General features: G+C 39.0%; 1 protein-coding gene across 1 annotated transcript; it reads right to left on the bottom strand.

Annotated features, from left to right (window-relative positions):
• Window positions 1–318: 318 nt before the first annotated feature.
• DNAJB14 (DnaJ heat shock protein family (Hsp40) member B14) lies at window positions 319–25,520 on the bottom strand. Its single transcript, XM_040064396.2, has 8 exons — window positions 25,210–25,520; window positions 19,496–19,670; window positions 10,441–10,586; window positions 7,269–7,454; window positions 6,818–6,912; window positions 6,055–6,164; window positions 4,696–4,868; window positions 319–3,010 (listed from the first exon to the last, which is right to left on the bottom strand). Exons 1-8 carry the CDS (start codon window positions 25,340–25,342, stop codon window positions 2,886–2,888), a joined length of 1,143 nt encoding a protein of 380 aa, XP_039920330.1. The 5' UTR covers window positions 25,343–25,520; the 3' UTR covers window positions 319–2,885.

The raw sequence follows: 25,520 nt of genomic DNA, 5'->3' as shown, positions 1-25,520 counted from the left end.
ATTCTAGATTAAATGAAAGTTAATGACCAAATAAAACCAGTAAGGAGCAGGGAGCTAAAATGTAGAGAGATTTTTAGTCAGGCTGTTCAAAACTAGTTTTCCTCTTTTCTTTCCAACATCTTATTTTAATGAGAATTTTGCCTTCTGAAGAAAGGTCATCTGAAAAGAGTTAAGTACTCCACCCTCTTCAATTTGCATTTTGCTCGTGAGAAAATGTATTCTGAACTTTCCAGCAGATTCCCTCAAAAAATCCAGGGAAGATATTGACATTTCTGAAGAAAAAAACCCTTCAAACTTGAGGAAAAAAAGCAACAATCATGAGGAGAAAAACACCCACTTGAAATATTAAAAGAATGTTTGCAGGCCATATTTAGAGCAGCTTAATCTTTATGCCACAGGAAATCACAGCATCCTTTTGCACATTACTCCGTATTTCAAAGCGTGCAGCTATTTAATCTGTTAAATGCTAAGCAGCATACTTCCACCAGTATAAACATATTAGTTCCTTCTCAGAAAGTGCCAATTGCAATAGGTAGTCAAATGAAATGTTGCAGTCTAGGTCGCAGTTTTAACCTTCTGGGATGTCTGTGCTGCCATAGGGCACAGCCACCACATTATTCCAGTTTGCAGAGGAACTGATCGCAATCAAACCAAGCTGACACAGCTCAGCATCCGTCCGTTTCCCCACTTCTCACCTGCACCAGAAGTGGCTGCAGGGCAGACACAGCCCATAGGATTATTTGCAGCTTTGCTAGGACCATCTGTTCACTCTGACTTCACAGTTCCGATATTTGATAAATGTGTTATATATCCTTCTTCCTGTTAACTAAAAGATCACTTGCAAGCTCAGACTCACTGTAAACAGGAAGGCCCAAGTACTTTTTAAAGCCTTTGGAATAATTTTCTTCCTTTAAGAAGACACAGGAGTACCAGGATGTACTTCGATAGTTTCTTGTCATTAATATAATTAGAATACATTCTGGACAGTTACAAAATCTGGGGAATCTCGTTTTCTCCAAAGATTTTGATTGCATATTTCAAACAACTGGATGCCTTTCTATTACATCTGAACCCTTTCACTGTAGTCTTAGAAAGGACATTCAGTACAGCAACCCTTTTTTGTTGTTGTTGTTTCAGGGACTTCTGGTTCTGTTTTGTGCCCCAGGTTTTTATGTCTACCTTGAATGCTGGTTTAGCTGCTTAGTTAAAAGTCTGCAGCCAGTCTCATGTTACATCAATTCAAGAGAAGACATTTCCATTGAGACAATTTAGAAAAGAGATATATGCAAAATGTTTTCTGGGTCACTTGAAGCAATAGCATTTAGTGTATTTGTAAAGTCACATCCTGCTCTAGATCAGAAGAAATTGCCATGAAGTCAGACAAAGTATTTAAATTTTCAATCTAGGAGAAATATTTGGCTCCACATGAACTGACAGCATTGTTCAAAGAACAGTTTTCTCAAACAAAATATATTGCCCATAATACAAGCTATCTGGCATTCTCAAATACAAGAAACATTCCCCTGCATAACACTGTTAAAATGTAAAAAACATCAGCTACTGAACCTAAAAACATTTTCAACACACTTTGATAAACTTTAAGTACATTGTACTTAGCTGCTTCAGGACACCTCTTTGCATCAGCAGGTGTGGCTACATATAGCTTCCATTTCCAGGCCACTGAGTTACATGATCTTCCATGTAGGAGCCAAACAGTAGGCTTGCTCATTTCTAGGAAGCCAGTCCAGCTACATTCTGGTCCCAAAAAATGCACACCCTACCTCTTCTGAAAAGTGATAGGGCTCTGACCACAGGAGCACACTGCAAAGCAGCAACGTATTTAAATAATTGGCAAAAGGGTTGAAAGGCACATAGCTTGTCCTTAGCAAAATTTCCCTGTTCCATTTGTGGTGCCCATTGAAGAATCAGTATTGGGACCTAGCTTGAAATAAAAAAGTAGTAAGAAAATGGAAGCCTGCCAGGAAAAAAAAAAATAGGTTGCCTTTTTATTTTAGTGTTAAGATTTTAGTGTTGCATGTTTTCCTCTACCTTTCCAGTGATAATTAAGAAAGCTATGGATGCATGTTAACCATACATATGGATTTACTACTACTGGAATACCAAATGGTAGAGCTGCTGTAAACTGTTGCAAGTACTAAAAGCAATGTTTATAATGGTCTGTACAGCATTTGCAAATATTTACTTTGAAAAGAGATTAGTGTAGTTCTTATTTTTCTCAGCATTGCTTAGAAATGCTAAAAAACTACAACAGCTAAACTGCTACTCTACACCAGATCAATATACCCCAACAGATATTTAGGAATATATGGCATTATATTTAAAAATACCAAGTTCCTCTAAGCGGTAAACCTAGAAGATTTTACATAGAGTTAGAGATAAAATATTAAAAATTATTGTTTCAACTCCACACACTTGACATCTGAATAGGAGTGATGTAATCATACTATTTATTCCATCAGTGAGACAAAATGTAGTATGGAACTAAATTTCTGAGATTTTTAAATAGAAAGTCATTTAACTCGTATATACACAAAGTGTTCTTTCCACAGATATTTACATGGCAAATATGTTAGAGGAGAACCACTATGACTAAGTCTCTACAAGTATAGCATCCTTTCTGAGCTATTCTCTCTGCTGAAAGAATTCACAGAAGCTTGGAAGTAAAATCTAGACAATTAAAGTTACCTATATTTCACAGTAGGTAAAGAAGCCGTTAAATGATATTTCAGCATAAGGTTTCTGGAAACAGCTACACAGTAGAGTTTTACATCCACCCTCTTTTCCAGCATCCATGGTGAAACTAAATCTCTTGTCGGTTTACAGGAGAGATAAGAGACTAGGTAAGATGTGTGTGTAACTGTAGCTCATCCTCCTCGGTAGAGGCTGGTCAGCCGTTCTAGTTCTTTGCAGTTCTCCATGGACATGGACTCTGCTTTCTTTCGGAGCCGGTCGTCTCTGTATACTTTTGCTGCATAAAGTAAGTCTGTTTCTTTAAGGAAAAAAGAGAAAAGATTTTTTTTTTTTTTTTTTTTTTGTTACAAACTGAATACTTGGCACATGACAGAGTTGCACAAAACACCTCAGGTTTTAACCCTTGCCCATTTTTTCCTTCTCTCTACTTTAAGTTCCCTCGGACACCACCTAAACACACTGCTACAGTTTTCCTTTGCGGGATCTTTGTAACAATTCCAGCTTTTTGAGCAGGGAAAACTGTATCAGCCTTCCAGCTCCCTCAGAGTTCAAACAACAGCATCTAATTAAAAAGAAAAAAACACACCCGAAAAAATCCCCAACAACAACAAAATAACAAAAAAATCCCCTACTACTTCGGTCAAGCCTCATTAAGCATTACAAATATAGGCCACTCTCAGTGATCCTGCATTGTTATTGATAGCTCTAGCATCTTGTCTGTGCCCCCAAAAATCCAATCTGAATGTTAAGCCCTTCACTCCAACTGATGCTGATTCAGACTGTCAGTGTTCTGAGCTATTAATAATTAAGAGCCCTCTGTATTATACTGGTGCTCAACAGCTTGACATTGCTGAGCATTTTAATTCTGTAAAATCTTTTTTGTCACTTTAACTCCAAATGCAAGACTTAAATGTCAATCAACCTCGGACAGATTTTTACCATCAAGGAGATTTAACACACAACAGGTATTTTAAAGCCATAAAACCACAAAATCAGCTGTTTCTATAATCAGAAAAAAACAAAAAACAAACATTAGGAGCCTCTTATTTAAAATTTGGGTACTTTTCACAACCTGAAAAATTACACGTATACCAAACAACTGGACTGCAGAGACTAAAGCTGGGCAGGAACATGTGATCTGACTCAGAGAATTGCATTCTATTTGCTTCTGGCCAGTTTACTGACAGTTCATAAATGAATTATTTTTCCAGTTAGCTATGACTGAAGTTTACCACCTGAAAAGTTAAAACCATCTGGTTTCAACACTGATGTAATTTTAGTAGTGCTGCTCCCACACAGCTCACAAAATGGTCACAGATAACAGAATAATTGGTTAAACTTGATGCTGATTTAGAACAGGTTGGTGCTCTTCAGTACTTTTATGCTTTAACACTGAATTCTAGGTTTCTGAAAAGAAGTAACTCATTGTATAATACTAGATTGGAGAAACAGATGGCAAACTAAACCCCCTTGTTTTACAGGATGTGCTGCCTGTCCTTAGTTGCCTGAAAAAGCAGTGTTTGTATGTACTGTGGTCCAAGGCAGATTGTGTTTTTGTCTCTCTGGAAACATCTATGTAAGCTTCTGGTTTATTTATTTACTTTATAAAAGCACCTAGGGAAATGAGCTATTGCCATGATAAAATAATGTGGAAGACATGAGCATTCTTAGAAATTGCAGTGAGTTAAGGACAAAAGTTTGTCATTATCAATTCAGTGTAGTCTAATTTTCTGAGAAATGGTTATAGATGATAAAGCGGTAGGTTAAAATTGCTGATAATCTGCAAATGCTTGTTAGATCACTGAGTAAAATTCAAAAACTAAGTGACACTGGGGACACTTGTAAAGGGAGAAACAGCAGGGGACCTTATACTTACATTTGCATTGAGATATTGTAATAATACAAGCACTTCCTCTTGCTCAATGCAATTTATTTTTATAGTAATGCATAATTTAATGAAATTACACATATTAGCAAACTCACTTTGTTGTCTCTCCTTCCAACAGTTATTACGAATGTTGGACACATAATCCTCTTCCACACTCTTTTCCACTTTCTGTAATGACACTCCTTTGTATTCATTTCTAAAGTCCTTATTGACATAATAAATGACACCCAAATTTTCTGTCTGCATTTTTATGGTCTGCCCTGTACTTCTGCAAAAAAGAAGGCGGGGGAGAGAGAAATACTAAATATTAATTAAATTTTTTTTTTTTACACCACAAATAGACTTTAAAAATATTGCCATTACAGAATAATACCAGCACATTCCCAAATTTGACATTTTGAGACAAATAATGAAAAGAATGGCTCTAACAATATGCTAGAGAATAAAATGATTGCATTCACCTGATCATTAAACTTCTGCTCCTTAAACACTTGATCTCAAAAAACCCCCCCACTTTACTAAGACACTTATTTCATACCTCTTTAGACAAATGTAAGTTTTAATAATAGAAAATTACATTCAAACTCAACAGAAACAGATCACTATTCTGTAGCAACTCAGTATAGGCATCTCCGTTCTGAAGTGTTTGCTGCCAGCCCTGATAAATTCATTCTCCTGTTGGCATTCTGCAGATTAAAAATCAAAGATTGGATGCAAACATTTTGGCAGAGATGCTTTTCTAAGCATTACAACAGTTTAGCTGCAGAAGGGAAAAACTCCAGAAATACAGAACTTTGAAAAACAGGAGAAAAGAAACCTTTCTGTTGTGGGGCTGAAAGTTCTGCAAGCAACTAAGGACCTTTAAAACCATTGTGGTGAGTGGGCTAAGTCTATCAGCTAGCTGCATTCTTGATTTCTCACAAGAAGAAAAGGTTTAAATATCCTACTGTACAAAACAGGTTAGTTTCACAAGTAGAATTCTTCACAAGAAAATGAAGATTTTACCATCACCCAGAATGAAATAAAGAACAATCTTTCCAGCCGTCATCAAGTTTAGCAATTAAGTAGGGATGAGAAGGTTGCTTTCAAGTTCTTCACCTTCTACAAACATGGATTACCCCCAAAAAAGTAATGAGCCTTAGCAGATTTCAGTTTTGCTTAATTATGTATGAGATGTAAACACCTTTGCAACATGCCACGCTGCATGGACCCACTGCCTTGTACTAGACCTCCTAAACTCCAAGTACTGCTGACCTCTTTTCTCCATGTTTTCACAGCATGTTCTTTGCACCTAAATTTTTTGTTCTGCTTCATCTACTCCTCCCCTTCCCTTCTTCACTGTGGGAAATCAAAGGTCAACCAATGAAAGACTCTCCACAATGTTTCTAAGTGGGAGATGGTGATTACAATACCCTTCCCTCTGCTTTGAGGTGATGTAATTAAGCATTACTTACGATCTTGGGTATAAGGCGTAAGGAGGGTTAGATACCATCAACTGGCTCAACAAGGAGACAAAGATCAATACAATAATAGGCATCAGCTGAATGACCATTGAGAAACCTCCCTAAGGAACAAAAGAGATTCAGGTATTTCATAAATCATCAAGCAAACAGGTAAATTTGACAGTACTTAATACTAAGTGTGACTTTCTGCTTTAAGCCTCAAAAGCTGCTAAGAAAACAGTAACTGCAAACACTGCGGTATTATCTGAACTTTCAAATGCATACACAATATTCACAGAGTGTTCAAGCTGCAAGAGTTCATGGGTTAGCACATACACACAAGCAACTACCAAATAAAAGCTGGATTCAGCTGCGTTGTATGCCATGATTTGGTCTCATCCATACAGTGTTATGTGGTTATACAGGACTAGAGATAATTCATGTAGGGGAATATTGAGCCGTAAGTTCAATTCTTACCTCAGCCCAAATAAATTTTTAAATACATACAAGGATTAGTGGCCGGAATTAGTGGCATGTTTTGGTTAATAATACCAGTCACCAGTAAGAGAGTGACATACAGCAACAGGTTTACAAAACCAGGCTACTACCTTGTCAAATTTGCATGCCTATTTACCAATCAGTTAGCTAACCACCCAATGAAGTTTAAAATAACCAACTGGCAGGTACAAATCCTCCTCTACAGTATAGAGCTCCTGTACAATCACACCACTGAAAGCAAATTTCATGGTTTAAAGCCAATGGTGCTTAAACTTACATCACCCCTCTCTTCCTCCCTCTCGTGCCCACTCTGACGGTGCTGGTTCGGATGGCTGTAGCCAGCACGACCATTAGAAAATGAGTGTACACTACCTGAGGAAGGAACAGCCACATTTAAATCATGTACAAAAATACTATTTAGAGGTCAATATAGAACCAACATAAAACACTTTACATTACTGCACAACGGCACATAAAATGACATTAAGGTATCTCACAATTTCAAAGTTGCTTAAAATAAGTCTTTTAAGCTCTGTGATAGTAAACCCAAAGAATTGACCTTTTGGGATTTAGCAACACTTAAGGGAAAAATAAGCTGATGCAGATTGTGGAGCTGGGGTTCAAGGCTGTCTGGAATAATTCTACTATTTTATAATGTCATACACTCTAATGCCACTTGACAGCCTATCTCGGCAATACATTTCGACAATACTGACGTATACAAATACCTGTTGGAAAGGCCCCTCCGAAAAACATGTTGAACAGGTCCTCTGGAGTAATATCTGCCTCACAACCTCTATGGAAGTTGAACCTGCCATTGCTAGGGTGATTGCAAGTTTGCTCTTCGCTGCCTGTAAGGTCATACTGCTTTCGTTTTTCTGGATTACTCAGCACAGCATATGCATTTCCGATTTCTGAAGCAAAGAATAAAACACAACTCCCATAAATGCACAATAAAAGCTATTCCAGCATGAAAATTGCAATTTCAAAGTCAAAAATAGGCAGCAAACAATATAATTTACTGTATGTTACAAAACAACTACAGTAGAACAAGATCCAGAAACATCTCCACTTTTCTTAGAATAGCTTCCACAAAGTTTCCCACCAACGCTATTCAAAGGCCCTTTATCCCATTAAACAAGGCAGAAGGCAGGAGAGCTTTGTTTCTTTTTCTAGGGGAACACCTACACCTGTGGAAATGTTCTCACTCACTGCAGTTATTAAAAAGGCATCAAGCATTACAATGAGACTGAAGCTGGCTAATTGAAGTTTGCTCTAGCAGCCTAGCTTAAAAGCCCATCATAGACTCGGCTTGTTTTCTTTGGTTTCATTTGGTAAGTGGTCATTTCTTGAAATGCAACAACTTCATCATCTACAAGAGTGTGAATGTATTTTTCTTCATGCTTCTGAAGGTATTTTATTGATTACATTAGTAACACAAAGTTCTGCATGATGTCACATGAGGAATACAACATGTGTGCATGACAGAATGTGTCTGATCCTCGGGCGGTCAATATGACCTCGGTGTTTGGAGGGCCTGGCCTGCATGCTTGTTCCTGTTTATGCTATGGTATCACAAATGAACAGCTTCAATTTTGGCAGTAGAAAGGAAAAAACCTCACTTAGGTAAGCATGGAAAAAACCAGCAAGAAAACCCACACATTTGGCTGACTTTAGAAGCTTTTTTTGCGCTGTGTGCAGACATAATGATCTTGCAGACTGATGGAGAGCTTGTGTTGCCACTTGATGAACAATCTTCACTCAGTCATATCTTCATTAAACCCTTTCTGCCTTTCTTTTTACTCTCTCCTCCAGTCCTCTCCAGCCTCAGACTTCTTTTGCAGCCAACCAACCCAAGGCACAGGGATTATGATTTTCAGTGTTGAAAAGCCATCAGTCATCAAAAGTTCATGAAAGGTGCAACGCTATAACCTCAACACATGCAAATAAGACTGTGGCTTTATAATTAATATTTTAAACATTGTCCAATCTAAGAAAAAGTTAATGAGTTTTAGCTATATGTCTTTTAAGATGCCCTTAGGAAAAAAAACATAAGCAGTTCCTTAAAGTGGAGGAGAAAACCAAAGAAATGAAGCCTGGTATTTTGCACTGAAAGCATGATATAAATTGACATCAAATATTGCTCTGTTGCTCAGTACAAGGATAAAACTGGTAGTAAAAATTTAGATTTTCCCAACAATTAAAAACTTAGAGAGATAAATCAGGTGAGTGCATTTAAAGTGAGGTTACCATACTGTCACGGTATGCCTGTTTGATACTTGCTTTTGATTATCTGGTAGTAATTCATAACAGACTTGATTCCAATATAATTTGCTTTTCAAAAAGGACAGAAATATGAAAAAAAGCCACTGCTCAAAAGTTTCAAAGGTAATATTTTTGATTGAATTCATAGAAGACAGTAGAAGTTATTATATTTGCACAAACCTTTTGATTTGAAATTCACTCCAGTGAGACTGCTCAATACAATAGAAGGATAGTGCTAGGTAGGTCAAGACCTAGGTACCTTACCTACCATGAAATTCAATTGTGTTTTATAATGTGACTTGTCCTTAAAATAAAGCATTATTATGAATTATAAAAACTATTATTATGAACTCCTTTTCTTAGACAGGTGTCAAAAACTGATCAGACACCTTTAAAGGAAAATTAAAGCATAAATTTACTCAGCCATACAAAAGGATTATGATAATTTCAATGCAAGAAAATGCCAGTTGTCATGAAATAATTTTTGGTCAACAAGATTCACCGAAAAATTTTTCTCTTCATTTACTCATCTAGTTAAAAAAATAGAAAGTGAAATTCAACTGAAGAAATCTAACTTGTATAAAGTGCTCATGTTAAATAAAATATTTAAAAAAAAATTTAACATTTTAAAGATAATTTGAAATGCTATTAACAAGGAAGAACTATTTTATTCCTAGGGCCTGAGACAATTTTACAGGAATAGTATATTTTAGATAAAGACCTCACATAGCCGTATTAAATGAATCAACTTTCCTGCTCTGCTGTATCTACTTTTCACCTGGAATTGTTAATATATTGTTATAATTACCTCTTTAAAAGTCTGTGTCAGAAGTCTTGCTCAGGACTTTTTTTTCTTTTTTTTCCCTCCCCAATTTAAGTGTTTTATCCGAATGATTTTTTTTCAAATATCTGCATGTAAACCTCACACAGGAAAAAATAAAAAGATGTACCATAATCAGATTTTTTTATGCATCATCGTTTCTTACAGATTCACATTTTTCTTCATCTGAGATGAAGGTGTAGGTTTCTTTAAAAAGCTCTTCTTCAACAATTTCCCTTGTGCAGGGCTAAGCTGGACAGCCTTAAATAAGATCAAGTGAGAATGTAAATTTTACCTCAAAAATGGCCAAAGGCAACTACTAGTAAGGTCATGATTGAATCCAGGTGTTTTTGAGCAGAAAAAGTAGGAAAACTACACACATACAAGAAATTCTAAGGAAGAGGTAACTTTGTATGGCACGTGACTCAGTAAAAACTTCATTTCGCTATCAAGGATTGCTTTCTTTTTTTCTACCTCAAGTACAGTAAAGATCCAAGGTAGTAAAATTCAATGATTACATTAAGTCAACAACAGTAAAAAAGCGTAATTGGGTTTCACAGATCAAGTATTTGTTCCCTGTACTGAACATTACAGTCAATTTTCTGAAACCAAGCCCTACTGCCAAAGTCCATGTTATTTATCTATAATTCTAATAAAACAGAGGTCAAATATTTTCTTGACTAAAAATGTCAGTTTAACAATGGCTTAAAAATACATTTACATTTATAAAAATACACATGACCAATGCAGATAAATATGTTTTATTTGATGAAGTTTAATCATAAAAGAAATTGAAAGTAAAAATGGTGTTTTACTTTTAAAAGCCTCTGTTGCTCCAGGTGCATGGTTTTTGTCTGGGTGGAATTTCAAAGCAAGTTTTCTATAAGCCTTCTTTAGGTCTTCTTCACCTGCATCCTTTGACACTCCAAGGACTTCGTAATAATTTTTACATTTCTTTATACTGCAAAAGAAAACGACGTAAAATGTTGCAAACAAAAAGATGTAAAAATAATGGGTTAACACACAGCTGCAGATGAGGTCCTGCACTACACTGGTGCATTACATTACATCTTTTGCTTTCAATATAAAATATTTTTAAATATCCACTCTAGAAACAAAGAATGTCATTTTTTCATAATAAACTCACTATTGATCTTATTATGTACATTTCTTTTACTTCTACTGTTGAAAGAAAGGATTTCAGTTTGCAACTACTGCATCACTTCCTCATCCCCAATTACATTAATATTGCTGTTAATAACACATAAAAAGAAGGTTCCAAATTTACTTTGTACAACTAGCAGGTAGGAAAATCTGTTTTGACTGTAATCAGAAAATGCACTTCGGTATGAAGGATATAAAACAAAGCAAACAATACCTCCCTTTTCTCCAAACAAAAGTCAAATCATACCACCAGTCAAGCATTCACTTTTCAGGGAATAAAACATGTGAGAATACTTCTGCTGCTGGGAATGCACTTAGATCTTAATAATCTTTCTGTAAGTGTTTATGTACATTCAAAGTCACATTAACAGCTCCAGCAACTGCATATTTAGCTCATCTCATACAATCAAGTGTAGCATTTTTTAAACCTGAAACCTCAGAAATACTCTTTTTGTAGGCTGTCTAACCCAGACAGGAAAAGCAAAATCTGGAAATGACGTAATGATTTAGTATACTTAACAATACCCCAGAAGAAAGAAAGAGCACTTACAGGAGAAGAGAAAACATTAATTCTATGTGGGCAGGAAGAACTGATCAAACCAGGAAATACAACTTAACAATCAAACCAAGTTACTTGGGTAAGAATTCAGAAAGAAAAGGCAGAATCCCAAACTCGCACTGCAGAAATGAGGCACACTGACATTGAGTGCATGCCAAAAGAAATGGGCTGGTCTGAGCAAGAAACAGAAATTAAATTCATAACTACTTTAAAAGTTTCATGTGAGTCTCTTCACATGGCTGTAGTCGTACCTGCATTCTCTTACATGCACAAATTTCTACCTCAATTTGGGTTTAATGTTTCCAAGACTATACACAGGGCAGCCATGTGGAAAACAAGGAGGCAAGCAAGCCTTTGGCATTCTCATGAAAGAAGCATGGGTATCTTGTAATTTAGGGAATGTGAGCATCACAAGTACAACCACACCATCATGTGTGGCCTGTCCTACTTCACAGATTGATCAAATCAGGTTTCATTTGAGGGATCCTGTTTCCTGTGTTCAAATACAGGAGCTTTTATGGAAGCCTCAGTGTAATGCTCACAGAGCACTGAACTGAACATACGCAGGCGGCTGCCAACACAAACATCCTGTGAAATAAATATAGCTCATTATATTGAAGTAACATTTAATAAGCTCCAATTAGGAAGCTGATAGAGCTAACTGAAAAGAACACAGTGAATCCATCAAGAAAGGATGGAAAGAAAATACATTAAATTATACTCTTGAGTACTGGAAACTTTCTTTTTCTTTTGTAATCTGTACTAGCAGAAAGAAGTATGGTAGTGTACAGATTCCTTAATCCACAGGCTCAATGCCTGGATGACTTAGGAACTATCAAGAGCAGGTAGCTTTATTTAAATGTGTAACAGTATCAAATTAAGCTTTTATTTCACAAAATTGCTATCTTAGCATCCAATCTAAGTTCCCTTCAATACCTGTTTCTGAGCTATCTGTGGGCAAGACTCTTCCAGAACATGGGTGGATATAAAATTATATAGCAAGCCATCAACGTTTAGCGAAGTTGTTATTTTTTTAGCCTGTAAACTCTGGTGTTAAACATTCATTCATGTATTTTTAAGCACCGTGTATCCTCAACAACTCTCTCAATAGCATATTATCTTTTTTCATGAAAAAAACCACAACCTAACATGAAAGTTTATTTATTTGCAAACGCAATATACATTCATTTCACAACTCTAGGATGCCAAGAGGAGAAATATAGAAAAAAAGAGAGCAATTTAATAGATGCCAACCTGTTCTTTTAACTCCCTGAAACCCACTTGAGAGCTCCCTCCTGTTCACAACCAGTGAATGTGGACAACCTTCAAAGAAGAAGCAGCAATGGTGGGTATCAACTAAAAGATCTAAAGGATTAATGCAGTCACCTCCATGCAACAGCCATCCTGAACCTGGCCCACAAATGAGGTATCCTGATTCTTGAGAAAAACATGCAGACAAGCTATAACACATTTGTTTTTTCTCTGCAAGTCTTTCCTAGTGGTAAATGAAAAATTCTACAAACACAAACGTGGAACATGCATATTCTTATAGAAATTTTGCAGCTTAGCAAGCCTTTGGATGAGGCAGATGTAGCTTTAAAGCTAAAAACCATTAAATGATTCTACAAATGCACAGGGGCTGAAAACCATACCTAAGCCTGGAATTTTCAGCAGCAACCTCATGGTACGAAGCCCTTGCCACACTCTGCCATTACCAACAGTTTTACACCATTGCTTGGCCACTCCAAGGCAAAAACCACTGGGACTCTAAGCAGCTAGCATCTGGTTAATGCAGTTTCCTCCTGGGAGAGAGTCAGTGACTTTTGCCAGGAGGTTCCTGACAGAGCACAATTGAGGGCAATCATAACAGGATAACACCTCAGTTTTTTCCCCCCCTCAGCTGAGTTCATGTGGGTTTTGCACCAAAACTTGCGCTGGGGATGATGGGACAAGCAAAATGATAAGGTGCCTTCCAATTGAACCAAGTTATCAGTGTTTGTCAGGTACTCCTGAGAGTCAAAACTTTAACGCATCACAAACTGAACCTGGTAAGTCAGGTTACCACAGGACAAACTGTGGGGTCACCAGGACTCAGGCCATACACAGCTGTGCAGCCACAAGGCTTCTCTAACACACCTGGAGCACACAGTACACACCACCAGGGCCTCAGATGCCCCATCCGTCCTCATCCTTTAAGAGATGCTACAAGTCTTCTTCCGCCAAAACTCCACTCTCCTGATGAGAAATTTCTCTCCAGCTGCTGGAAGCTGTTAGAAGCCATGGCCAACTTGATCCTTGTCCCTCAGAAGACACAGACCTTTCTGGACATGCTCCTCACCTCTTTAGCAGACTGACCTCTGACAATCCTCAGTCAGCCAGAATCCATCACCCGCACCACTGAATTATCCTATGGAGATTTGTCATGGGAAGGCAGGAGGATGGAAGGATCCTCTCCTTTCTCACTTTTCTCTTACTACAGGGCACACAAATCAGCCAGTAAAGGCAGGGGAAAATTAAGGGTAAAACCAGTGGAGATTCTGGAAAAGCTCCATCACTGCTGTTACTGCTGGCTTTTAACTGCACCTGAAACCCCTGCAACACTCAGCATGAACAACTTTCTGAATGCTCCATTTCAAATTGTTTGTTTGGTCCTGCTGCTCTTAAGGCACTGCAGTTCCTACTGCTAATTTTCTTGCATACATAAACTCCATGCAGACGTTTCTTTTTAAAATTCTAATGTACACATCACTTGCTTACTAACTGCCCATTTTGTATTGAATGGGTTATTTTTGTTGTTCTGGCTTATTGTTGTTTTTTTATCTCTGGCTTATTTGAAGTTTGGTGTTTTCACTGATACTTTGTTTTTTTGTGAATGGCTTTTCTTGTACCTGTAATTTCTGGTTGGACTTCTGCATCTGAATTACTATCAAATTATTTCTGTTGTTTAGGTAATTTCTCTCCTTTCTGAATTGTTAGTCCCCTGCCAGCACCTTGGCACTGTCCTTCTGATTAACAGATTTGCTTGGCTGTTCCTGAAATAACAGCTGACTTTTACAGAATAGACTTGTCAAACAGCATAAGAGCAAGTGATGGCCTACATTCATCCCCAATCTGTTGACAGAGGTATTTCATCACAACTTGCAAAGCTCCACTACCTCAGCTTGCAATTGACAAGGCACCTGCAGTAGAACTGGCCAGCCAACTGGCTCCAAACTGCAGCACCAACAACTCTGCTGGATGCTGGGCTCCTCTCCAATGCTCTGATGGCTGACAGCAGAAGCAGCCCTTCAGACCCTGAAATGTCTCTTCTAACCTGCAGAAACCCTAGGGTTACCTAGGGTTCTCCTGTGACTACAAAATGATGTGATCCTGCTGCTCTGCTTGTCAGATCACTTTTCAAATCTACAATTCAGATTAGGTCAGCACCGCCAGCTTTTATCAGATTAACAAAACCTATCAGAGATGCCTACCTTACTGTATCAATTACCTGCAGCAATGCACAATCATGAAATTTGGAGTATGATGAGGTATTTCAAAGGGTCTTCCAAAGCCGCACAGGAACAGCCCAAAAGACAAAAACTTTAACCAGAAGCATGTCAAGAGAGCCACAATTATTTCTCCCAATGGTAATCTGAACCAAGCAGCACAGCGAGCAGCCATGTGAATGTTAGTGACAAAGAACCCAGCAAGAGGAAGCTATACTGACTTCTGATCCTAGAGCTGAGCAGAAAACCACAGCAAAATGCAGACCAAAATCTATGCGGGTCAGATTTCCAATTATGCCAGAGAGCCTGATGGAAATGGTATCTCGCAGCTGAGCTGGGAATGTGCCAGTCACAGTTTGGGTGACATAAACATGGCCTGAAAGAAGTGCTCTAGATTGGGAAGAGAAGGTCACAGCATTGTCAAGGAACTCAAGCTGGTGTACCAGCATATCCCTGGTTTCTGAAACAAATGCAGCAGAAGTCTCAGATCCCTGTTGCACTGATAGATTCAACAACACATTAGGCTGCTTGTCTTACTGCCTTGCTCTTGGATCTACCTGGTCAGTTTGTTTCTACCATGAGTATTACAGGAAATACTCAAGGCTGTGTTTACATCAGCATACTTTTCTCCATATTTTATTTAAGCTTTTATTTTAGTTACGAGCTTTCTGACAAAGTCCATCGTGTCTCCTCTGCCACTTTTCCGTGACAAGGCTCTATGACTGTGATTTCCACCTTAATTTCTCAACCATTCAACTGGCTATTTCAACAATTCATGGCAGCTCTATAGCCTAATTAAAGGCATGCCCTGATTTCTTTGCTTTGGTGATTTGGTTTTTTTTAACACATATTGACAGTTCTTATTAATCCACTTCCAGTTAATTATCTTCTCGACACCATGCTAGAAAAGAACCAGTATCTTTTTGCTGGATTGGCAAAAGTGTCAGCAGAATGCCTCGAAAAAGTCAGTCACACAACTTATACTCCTAGTTTGATCCATGAAATGTGTAGAGGCTATTTTTTGGTTCACTACGTGAATTCAAATCAAGCTATTGATTATTCCTGACTACTACTCGATGGCTCTTAATCCTTTTTCTATAGAACTCTTGCCTCTATTCATTTATTTTGGTCCTATCTCAAAGATCCAAATACAAAATTTGATTATTGTGCTTTCTTCCAAGAAGCAGGCACTGGCAAGGCAGGAAAAACCATATTCCACCACAGTTTTCACAAGATAACAATGCAATTTAGCATATTACTAGTCACGGCAGTTTTCTTTCAGATGTCAAAAAAGCAATACGGAACACGTGTTATATATATATAATATGGCTTATTAACTAAAAACAAGAGACCAAAGAGGTCAAACACCATATACATTTAAAGATAATTTAAAGAGAGCCTGTATAAAACATACAACATGAAAATGCTTCCTTTTATTTTTTTGTTGTGCACACGATTCTTACACATTTGTCTTAAGCTGACATTGCTTGGGTAGCTTTCAGTTGCCCAAGAGACTTCCAGGGCACTTAGCTCTAAAAAGACACTAAGTCTACTGTGAGTCCTAGCATATTTCTGCTAGTCTCCTGTCAGTCTCTCCCACTCCAGGTCACCTACGGGTGATAAGGCAACTTGATCCAGTTCTCAGTGACAAGGTAAGAATCATTAAGAAAAAGATGCATATACTACAGATGGGATTTCCAAACCATTTCCATTTAAAAGCAACAAAGTGCTGTGGTATCTCTCAAGCTTCAAACTGTCCCACTGAAATAGCGAGCACGGCTCCCACAAAGAGCATCATTACCCAGCACTTATGCAATCAGAGGAAATATGTTACATCTTACACTTCTCCCTGTTGAGCAACTTGCAAGCTCATGTAATACTCTACAGAACCATTATGGTAACTTGCTAGCGATCAGTGTCCCCTGTGTGTGTGGAAAAAATGAAGCCAGCACAGAGGTGATTGTCTGTACTCATACCTACTCACATTATTAGAGTAACCCTGATGAAAATTAATGCAGCTAAATTAGTTACATTGCTCCAAGCGTGTCTTCACTATGCTTCTTAAATCTGCTGTCACAAGCTAATTCAAGATAGCTGTACAACTCCAGGAGCTTTAATCAGTGATCCAAGCCAGGGAGCTCAGAGTCAGTTCCCCTGTCTGACAGCTCACTAAAGCTTCTAACAAAAGCATTGCAAATGGCATGGAAGTGTAGTTGAAAACAGAAGTGCTTTCCCTATGTCTACATTCAGTTACTGAACCAAAAACTCCTAAAGGGAAGGATATTTGAGGATAATGACCTTTTGACTCATGCACATGCAAAGCAACTCTGTTTGTCCAATGTCAAATAATTCATGCTCAGTGTCAGAATTTATTGAAGATTGGAGATTTTGCTATCTTGCTGTCTTATGAACTTCTTCCCTTACAGGAAAAAAAGACAAAAACTGGACATGAAAAGCTGTTTAAAACCACCTCTTTTCACACACTATTTCTTTAACCAATTCAAACATCTGAAACCCATTCCACTGCGGTACAGCAGAAGCATATGGTGGTGACAAGCTCTATTCTCTAAAGAATACCCTCCCCCGAGGGACAAGTTTCATTTAATTGGAAAAATCTGGGGCCTGACTGAAGCAATATCATATGCTGCCTGTCAGGTTTCTGACTAGAAAGCTCATTCGCACTGTGGTTTAAACATGAACTTTCTCTCAGTTATCATCACTGAATGTGTTATATTTTTCCATTTAGTTTTAGCCCATTGTTTGTATTTAATTCCGTTCTCCTTGGCAAGGCACACACGTTTTTTAATTCTTAACCACAAAATTTTTAAGTGGTTTGTTTATGTCACTAACTAATAACATGACAAACATTTTAAAACTTCCAACATGAACTGCAAACTTACTCTGTTGATCGCTGCATGTCTAAACAAAAATTCCATCTCTCTCTAAAGGTTTATGAACTGCTGTATTAAAGGGTGGCAGTGTTCCCCAAGCAAAGGTGAAGATACTGTTTTAACACGTGATTTTACGTGGTATGTAAAACAAACAAACGTGGGTTGTTCTGTAAGGTATTACAATTGCTTATTTTGCAAAGATCTTGGTAGGTTTTAAAACTCCATATTGAATATTCAATATTCTTGAAGCAATGTTGCATCAAGATTATTCTCAATGTGCAATTCTTGAATACCCCTAACTCTGGTCCTGATCTCAACAAACTGGATGAAGTTTATATAGCATCTAACAAATCCCTTCAAGAAAGCAATACCCGATACCACAAAAGTCTTCCAGAGAAAAAAGTTAGCTCTACAACACCATTTCAGCCAAGACAAAGTAGACAACATATCTTCTGCTAAAACACACAAACAGACTGATCTTGCAGGAAGCCTGATGTCGAAGCAGACTGCAGCTCAGAATGGCACGTCACAGGTGAGTGACTACTGGCACCAATACAGCTCTCCTTGCAGAAGCTTTCTGGGAGTATGTTACATGTCTTATTTTGGCCTAAGCCACATTCGTTTTGGATATTTTGTTTCACAGATGTGTGTATACACACACATTCTGCATTCATTTTAAGAGTTGATATAAGGTGGTCAAAAAGGTACAGGCCTATCAAGGTTTTACTTCAGATGTATCACAAAAGGCAATAACATTAATGAAGCGGAGATGATGGTAAATGAAAAGCTCTAATAAATAACACCAAGAGGATAACCATGTTAGAGCTGCTGCTACCTGCCTGAATGCAGAGCTTCTGTATCAACAAAGAAAAGCTACTTCTTTCCTCACTGGTTCTTGAACTTCAGGAAGATCCCAAGATATTATCAACTGTAACATACATTTCACAGATGCACACAAAAAAAATCCCCCACAAATTTCTGTTATGCACAACAGTTCATACAATATACACAAACTAGGACAGAGGGACCTCTTGATTTCCCTTCAAGCTCCCTTGAAAATATTTGGGCTAGACTTATCTGAAAATACCAGGGTTTGAGGCATGCAATTTCCTCACTGTATCCATATTACTTTAGCAGAAACCTGGGTACAAATCAAACAATATTTTTCTTGCTGCTACAGCCAGCAAGTATGCAGTGATAACATGACTTAAGAGTTACTTGCCTCAAAAGGACATTTTTATTGACCTTTGTTTCTTTTTACACATCCTTTCCTGATCTCACCTCATCTTAATACTCAAGCTGCACTAAGCAGAGTTTATACTGCAACTCAGACTATGTGTTCCAGTGCTTCTTAGACACCTTTATATCCAAACCAAAATAATTTCAAAGACCAGCCAATACAGCAAGATTAGCTTGAAAATAAGCTTTAGGAGTGAGCCTGTATCTTTAATATAAAAATATTGAATAGAAACACTTTCCTGCAAGTTGTTGATTTACCATGAGATCTACCCAGTAACTACTTTAAGTATTATTTTTCCATAAAGTAGCCTTGATAGTTTCAAAAAGTGAGTAGAATCTTTCTTGCAGAAAGTGACCAGCATCTCATTCTGTGTTTTAAACCAGTAAAACTCTCCTCTTCCTTCTAGTCAAAGTTCAGTACAAGTAACCCCTCTGAGCTAACCTCAAACTTCCTGTGGTTCCTTTAGATGACAGAGTTGAAAGGGTAAGTAAATAACAGAGAATGAAAAGCAGTGACATATTTAAGCCATACCTTAATACTCCTTCCATTTGGTCTTTGTTGTAGCCTTTTCCACTTTCACCTGCAGCAGATGCATTGCTCTCCTTCGTGCTATTGGGCTTACTTTGATCACTGCTATTGGCTGGTTTTCGGCAGTAAGCGCCTCCCCCAGCAGTACTTCCATTCTTCATAATAGCTTCCAACAAAACTATAAAAACAACAGCATATCATAGTATCATTACAGGTATTAGTGATTAAGTCAGGGCTCTCAAGTATCTTAGGTAAGAGCACCACATTACAAGATTAGCTGCTATATCCTCCTTCCTTGTCAATCACCACTTCGTGCCACAAATGCTTATGCATCCAGTCTAACAATTCCTTTTTGTGGCACAACTATGGAAAAGTGTTTCAAAATTAGTGACTGGACTGCTCCCATCTATCTTTGCCAAGGGAATGTTACACTGGAGAGAATTTGTCCACGTGCCTCATTTCTAGAGGTTTTTTTAGAATCACTGAACCTGTGCCTTGGGGTGAAAACATCTGAACACCTGAATAAGCAACTGTAAAATTGAAGAAGAAGAACTAACCTTATGCTCTACAGAAACTGCAAATTATTCCACACAGACATCAAGCCCATCTTCGGCACATTTCAGCTCCTACAATACATTCCTGCCTGTAACCTGAATCATTAGTGGCCACAAACTGATGCTCTATTCCGTGCAGGCAATATTAGCTGAAATTCAAGCCACTATTAAAATGCCACGAAAAATTCAGGACCAGCCAAGTACACCCAACTCAAGACCTGAATCTTGAAAACCGGTTGGATTCTGCTAGTTCTTGAAATCCTTTTCCATTCTATGTTCCAGCAGATCTCAAATTTAGCCATTTTAATAAACATTATACACAAAGTCTGGTTTTTCTCTCTGCATATAAGCCTGTATTTTGAGGGTATCTGTTTTAGCAATGAATCAGAAACAATACCATTCTAACATAAGGGACAGCACACAAAGCACAAATTATTATACATCAAAGATTATTAAATAGTCCACCTTTCCTGAAAACAGATTCCTTCAGGCCAACACGGCAAATTACACTGGCTAAGTTTGTTTGATAAAGAAAACAAGTTATTATCTACATTAAAAATGCACTAATAAAAACTGCTAAGGAAAAGCATAGTGCTTTCTTCTAGAAAGTCAGTGGGAAGAACCCTTAAGAATTATCTCTGAAATTAAAAAAAAAATTCTCCTCTGCCTAGCATGGTCTTTCTTAGAGCAGCAGCAAACTGGAATCCTACACATCATAGTTTGTATATCACAGGAAGAAAAAAAAGTGGAGCTTTGTTGAAAAGGAGAGCCACCACTTCTTGAAAGCTCCCCAGTATTTACTTTTACATTCACTTATTAGTGAATAGCTACACTCAGCCTGAACAAGAAAGTCAGCTGACTTCAGAGCCACTCCTGCCCTCCAGCTGCCTCAGCAAGACTCATGGATTGATCAGATCAGGCTCTTTAGAGCAGATATAAGGAAAGAACTAAACTTTAGGCTCTAATTGAGGGGATGCTTTCACTACAAATGAAATCTGGAGCTTGAAAACAGGAGAGCTACAGTTACATTATGGATTAAAACTGAAGGACATTTTCAATGTTTGCAATACTTTATTCTAAATCCTCCATTGTGGCACATGAAGTTCTGAGGTAAACGAAATAATAACAACTCCAACAAGGTGACCAGGCCTGCAGGTTAAGAACTAATCAAGAACACAGCTTTGAACAGACAGTGCCCTCAGAATGAAGTGTTTCAGTCCCAATGTGCTTCAAAGAAGTGCCACCAGAAAACAAAACAAAAAAATAGTTATTTTTCTATCTAGTGAGTGACATTTAACAATGGCATCCCATAGAATCCTACTGAACATGTGGCCTTTTTGAAACAATGCTTACCCGAAGTTCCGCAGTTCCTCCTTTTATACTGGTATTGCTCTAGTAATTTCTCATCCCTGCACCCACATTTATGCACAATCTGTGGGAGCAGAAATGGCAGAAATGCAGGCATGGGCAACGGTTTGCATTTTTAACATGCAGTGTTTCTTCACAGCACGTGTAGCTCTAAGTCTCATAATGAATAGGTTCGGCTGCAGTATACTTTAAACATTACTATTTTCTTAGTCCCTTCTCCGACCTCATAACGGAGTTGCATTGCTGAGAATACAATGCCAGATGCTTAAGAAAACAAAATCCAAATATATCAGTGTGAACTTCTTAAAATAGCAGGACACAGCGTATACAAACATGCTATTGTCCCACACTGAAAACGAAAACCACACAAAGGGTATGGGGCCATTGTTTCCTTCAAAGAAAAGATACAATTTAGATATTCAGAAAAAACTCTGATTCTTCCATGAACTGCTGGTGGTAAAATCAGCTGTTGGAACTGCAGTACTAACAGTGCATTAAAGAAAACTTTCACTGTGCATCTAGTATTTCAAAATAGGGCATACAGACAACCAAAGACTTATTTTGTTAGCAGGTAAGACAACGAATCTTATCTCTGAATGTGTCTGAAGCCTCTCTTGTGTGTACTATTACCTGCTGTTGAATGAAAGATCCTTGGACTACATTTGATTCCATTATGCATTGAACATGACCCCTACACACACAGTTTCACTAATGGAAGAATTCTGTTTAATTCAGAATTTGTCCTAAGGCAACAGCCTAAAAACTAAGCTGACATGCTCCCCCCCCCAAAAAATTTTTAAAGGCAGCATCAGAAATGGGCAAAAAAATCTTAAGAAGCACTGAAAAATAAAGGTTTTCTTAACATTGTTTTCTGCCTTCAAACAGAATGGCACCTAAGTTTGATATCTTGTCCTTTGTTGTCTTTAAAACCACTCTTAAAAATCTTTTCCAGACAAGCGATTAGGTTCCATTCAGTTGCAAGATGAACCATTAGCAAAAATCAAAACCAAACAAAATTTTGAACAGCTGAAGGGTAAAACAATCTTCTACAAAGAATGACGTCAAAGTGGACACTGCTACTATGAAGTCATTAGCTCAGTATCATTAAATGAGCACTGACCTTACATTTCACACTAGTAATGCCTTAAAATAGCACTGCTGCAGTCAGCGGATTTCAGGCAGAAGCTTTGTTTAGCAAAACTAAACTTCACTGATGACTGAACTAGTGCTGAATGCCCTTTAAATGTAAATGTTGCCAAAAGCAGATCACACATAGTATTGTTTTAGAGACAATAGTTAAAACCTATTCTCTGTCCTTTTGTAATCCACTATCACATCAGGAGGAAGCTGCCACCAGTAAAAGATTCAGCATTACCATTCTCATTGCCTTTATGACTGACAGAACTTAATTTGTGAAATGATGGGCAATTGTTCTCAAAACGACACTAAAGGCACAACACATGAAGAATCTGCAACTTCAGTGAGAAATCAGTTCAACTACCTTCTAACCCACACTCCAGAGAAAAATAAGTGAGCAGAGTAACAACTGGGGCTGCACCACATTGTCCTAGCACCACATAAACCCAACACATTATGGCTGTAGAATAAGAATTTGTGCTAGAACTAAATGGGCACACAAAACTTTAACTGCTTCTTTCTCTTTGGTAAGTCCTATGAAACAGTCTGATTACCTGAATTAGGAATTATGGGGGGATTCTTTTTTTCAAGTGGACCCCCCACTAAAAGATGCCAATGAGAGCAATTTAATTTGTTCTTAGTGTAAAATGCCAGCTGTAATTTATTGCACCTCTTCCAGAACTGGTCCTGAAAAAAAGAGTCTGTGTCCTTGCACCTTACTGTACCTTAAGAGGACCATGTAAGTGCCTAAAACTTTAAAAACAAAATAAATTCAACGAGTTGGTGGTGTTTTGGGAGGAAATGAGATGAGTTTAAAAGATTTAACAACCTCCACAGCTAGGAAACCGAAGCACAGAGATATGAGAAGTCCCCTAATATCTAAGTACTTAGTTCAAATCAGGCCTAGGGCTTTTTCAGTGGCATTAGGGCATCTGCAATTCTTTTTAGCTTCAGCTTTAACTGCCCACCAGTTCCACAAATCAGGCCCTTGTTTCAAGCTGAATACCTGAAAAACGAAGTACAAACAATTAGCTGGTCACTAACGGAAATGGAGTGAACTGACTTATTTAACATCGCAGAGAAATTCTGTGAAGCTTTTAGTTTAAAAGACACAATTCCTCACATTACAGCCCACTACCACAAGGCCATCTTCTTTTCCCCAGGCACGTGCCTCATTTGTGATTGACTTTGCTAATTTCCACAGTGAATAAAATAAGTGTCCTACAGACAATAGCCTAATTAGCCATCTATTTCTTGCACTGAATACTTTATAATGGTGGTTATGTAGTGGCAGTCCCACTTAAAACAAAACAAAACACCAAATGCTCAAAATAAGTCAGAGGAAGATTTTTTTTTTTTTTTTCCTGAGAACTACTCTACGTCTTAACTTTGAGATATAAGACGATAACAAACTTTGTGAAGCAGATGAAGCTATTTGCTCTCCTTGGTGGAAGAAGCTGAATTGAAATCCTCTGCCTTCCTGCCTCCCGATCAACACAGACTCCAAAAAGCTCCAAGTATTTTCATGCATGCCATGTTCTCAAGCTACAGAAATTTAGGGGAATATGGCAACATCCATACTGTCTTGCAGGAGAGGAAACAAATACTTGAAAAATTAAACATTAATTAAAAAAAGAAAAATGACAGTGAAATCTTCATATATCGTTTGCATATAGTAAGAAGTCAGGAGATAAGAGGCCCAAAAATATTCACGGCATCTCCTCACAGCAACTTCCAGTCAAGATTTTTGCCTCAAACTTAAACTCCAGAAATGGCAAATGCTGAGGCCTTTAAGTGGTACAGGGCACTGAAGTAGTTCCTACTCCCTGCACAGCACAGACCAGTGAGAACCACAGGAATGTAACAAGTCCCTACTGTGTCCAAAGGTCTCTTGAGCTGACTTCTGGCACTGTGTGACAGAAAGGCTCCAAGACAGGTAACAGTTCTACACACATTCAAACACTACCACTCTTCCTTTTAAACAATTATTTCTAAACACCTTTTGCTAAAAGGTTTCCAGTTTTTAGTATGGAATAGTGAGGGCAGCTAATTAAGTCTTGGGGGAGCCACATATTCCGTTTCCTCTAGAAAAGGTAAACTTGTGTGCAATTCCTGTGTAGCTGCCGTACAACCAAAAGGGAACCAAACCCGAGAAAACCCAAACCACAAGTATATTAGAGAATGAAGACTCGGTCCGCTCTGGAGCTGCAGCTCTCATTGCAAGCTGTTAGAGGGGTGATTCACAGTGACAGAAAAGAAGCCAACCCAGCTTGTCTCGGCCTGGGGCCTGAGATGTCCGGATGTTAATCGGGGCTAAGCCTCGCCGCGCTTTTACCGATGACTGTAGGGAGGAGGAGGAATGCAGGTGAGGAGCTGGGCCGGCCCCGGGAGATCCCCGCTGGCACCGGGGGAGGTAAACCCACTCCTCCGCAGCGCCTGACGCCAGATCATGCACGGGCGGGGGGAAAGCACCTTCCCAGCCGAGCCGCACGCCCCGCCACAGCCCCCGGGCTGCCTCTGGGGCCGGGTCCCGCTCGCCTCAGCCTGCAGGCCCCCCCGGGGAGGCCCTCCCCGCGCCCGCCCTCCTGCGGGCCCCGCGGGCGGTCCGGGCTCGTCCCGGCCGAGCCGGGCCGCGGGGCAGCGGGGGCCGGGCTTCACCTCGGGCCGTCTCCGTCGGGTAGAGCTTCTGCGCCTTGCCCAGGAAGCGGAGGGCGCGGTCGCGGTTCCCGGCCTCCAACGCCTCCCGCGCGATCCCGATGCACTTCTCGGCCTCGTCCCGGTTCCCCTCCATGGGCTTCTCCTTCCGCCGCCTCCGCCCGCCGCAGCGCAGAGAGAAGGGGCCCGAAGCCAGAGCGGAGGCGGGCGGGGCGGAGGAGCCGAGAGCGGCGCGGGGCGTCAGGCGGGGCTGCGCTCACTCCGCAGGGCTCATCCCGCCGCTGCCCCGGCGCTGCCGCAGCCCCAGCGCGGCG

This window comes from Hirundo rustica, chromosome 5 (assembly GCF_015227805.2).
Source record: "Hirundo rustica isolate bHirRus1 chromosome 5, bHirRus1.pri.v3, whole genome shotgun sequence".
Taxonomy (NCBI): Eukaryota; Metazoa; Chordata; class Aves; order Passeriformes; family Hirundinidae; genus Hirundo; species Hirundo rustica.
The sequence above is the reverse complement of the archived record's forward strand: the minus strand, read 5'-3'. Positions and strand labels throughout refer to the sequence as shown.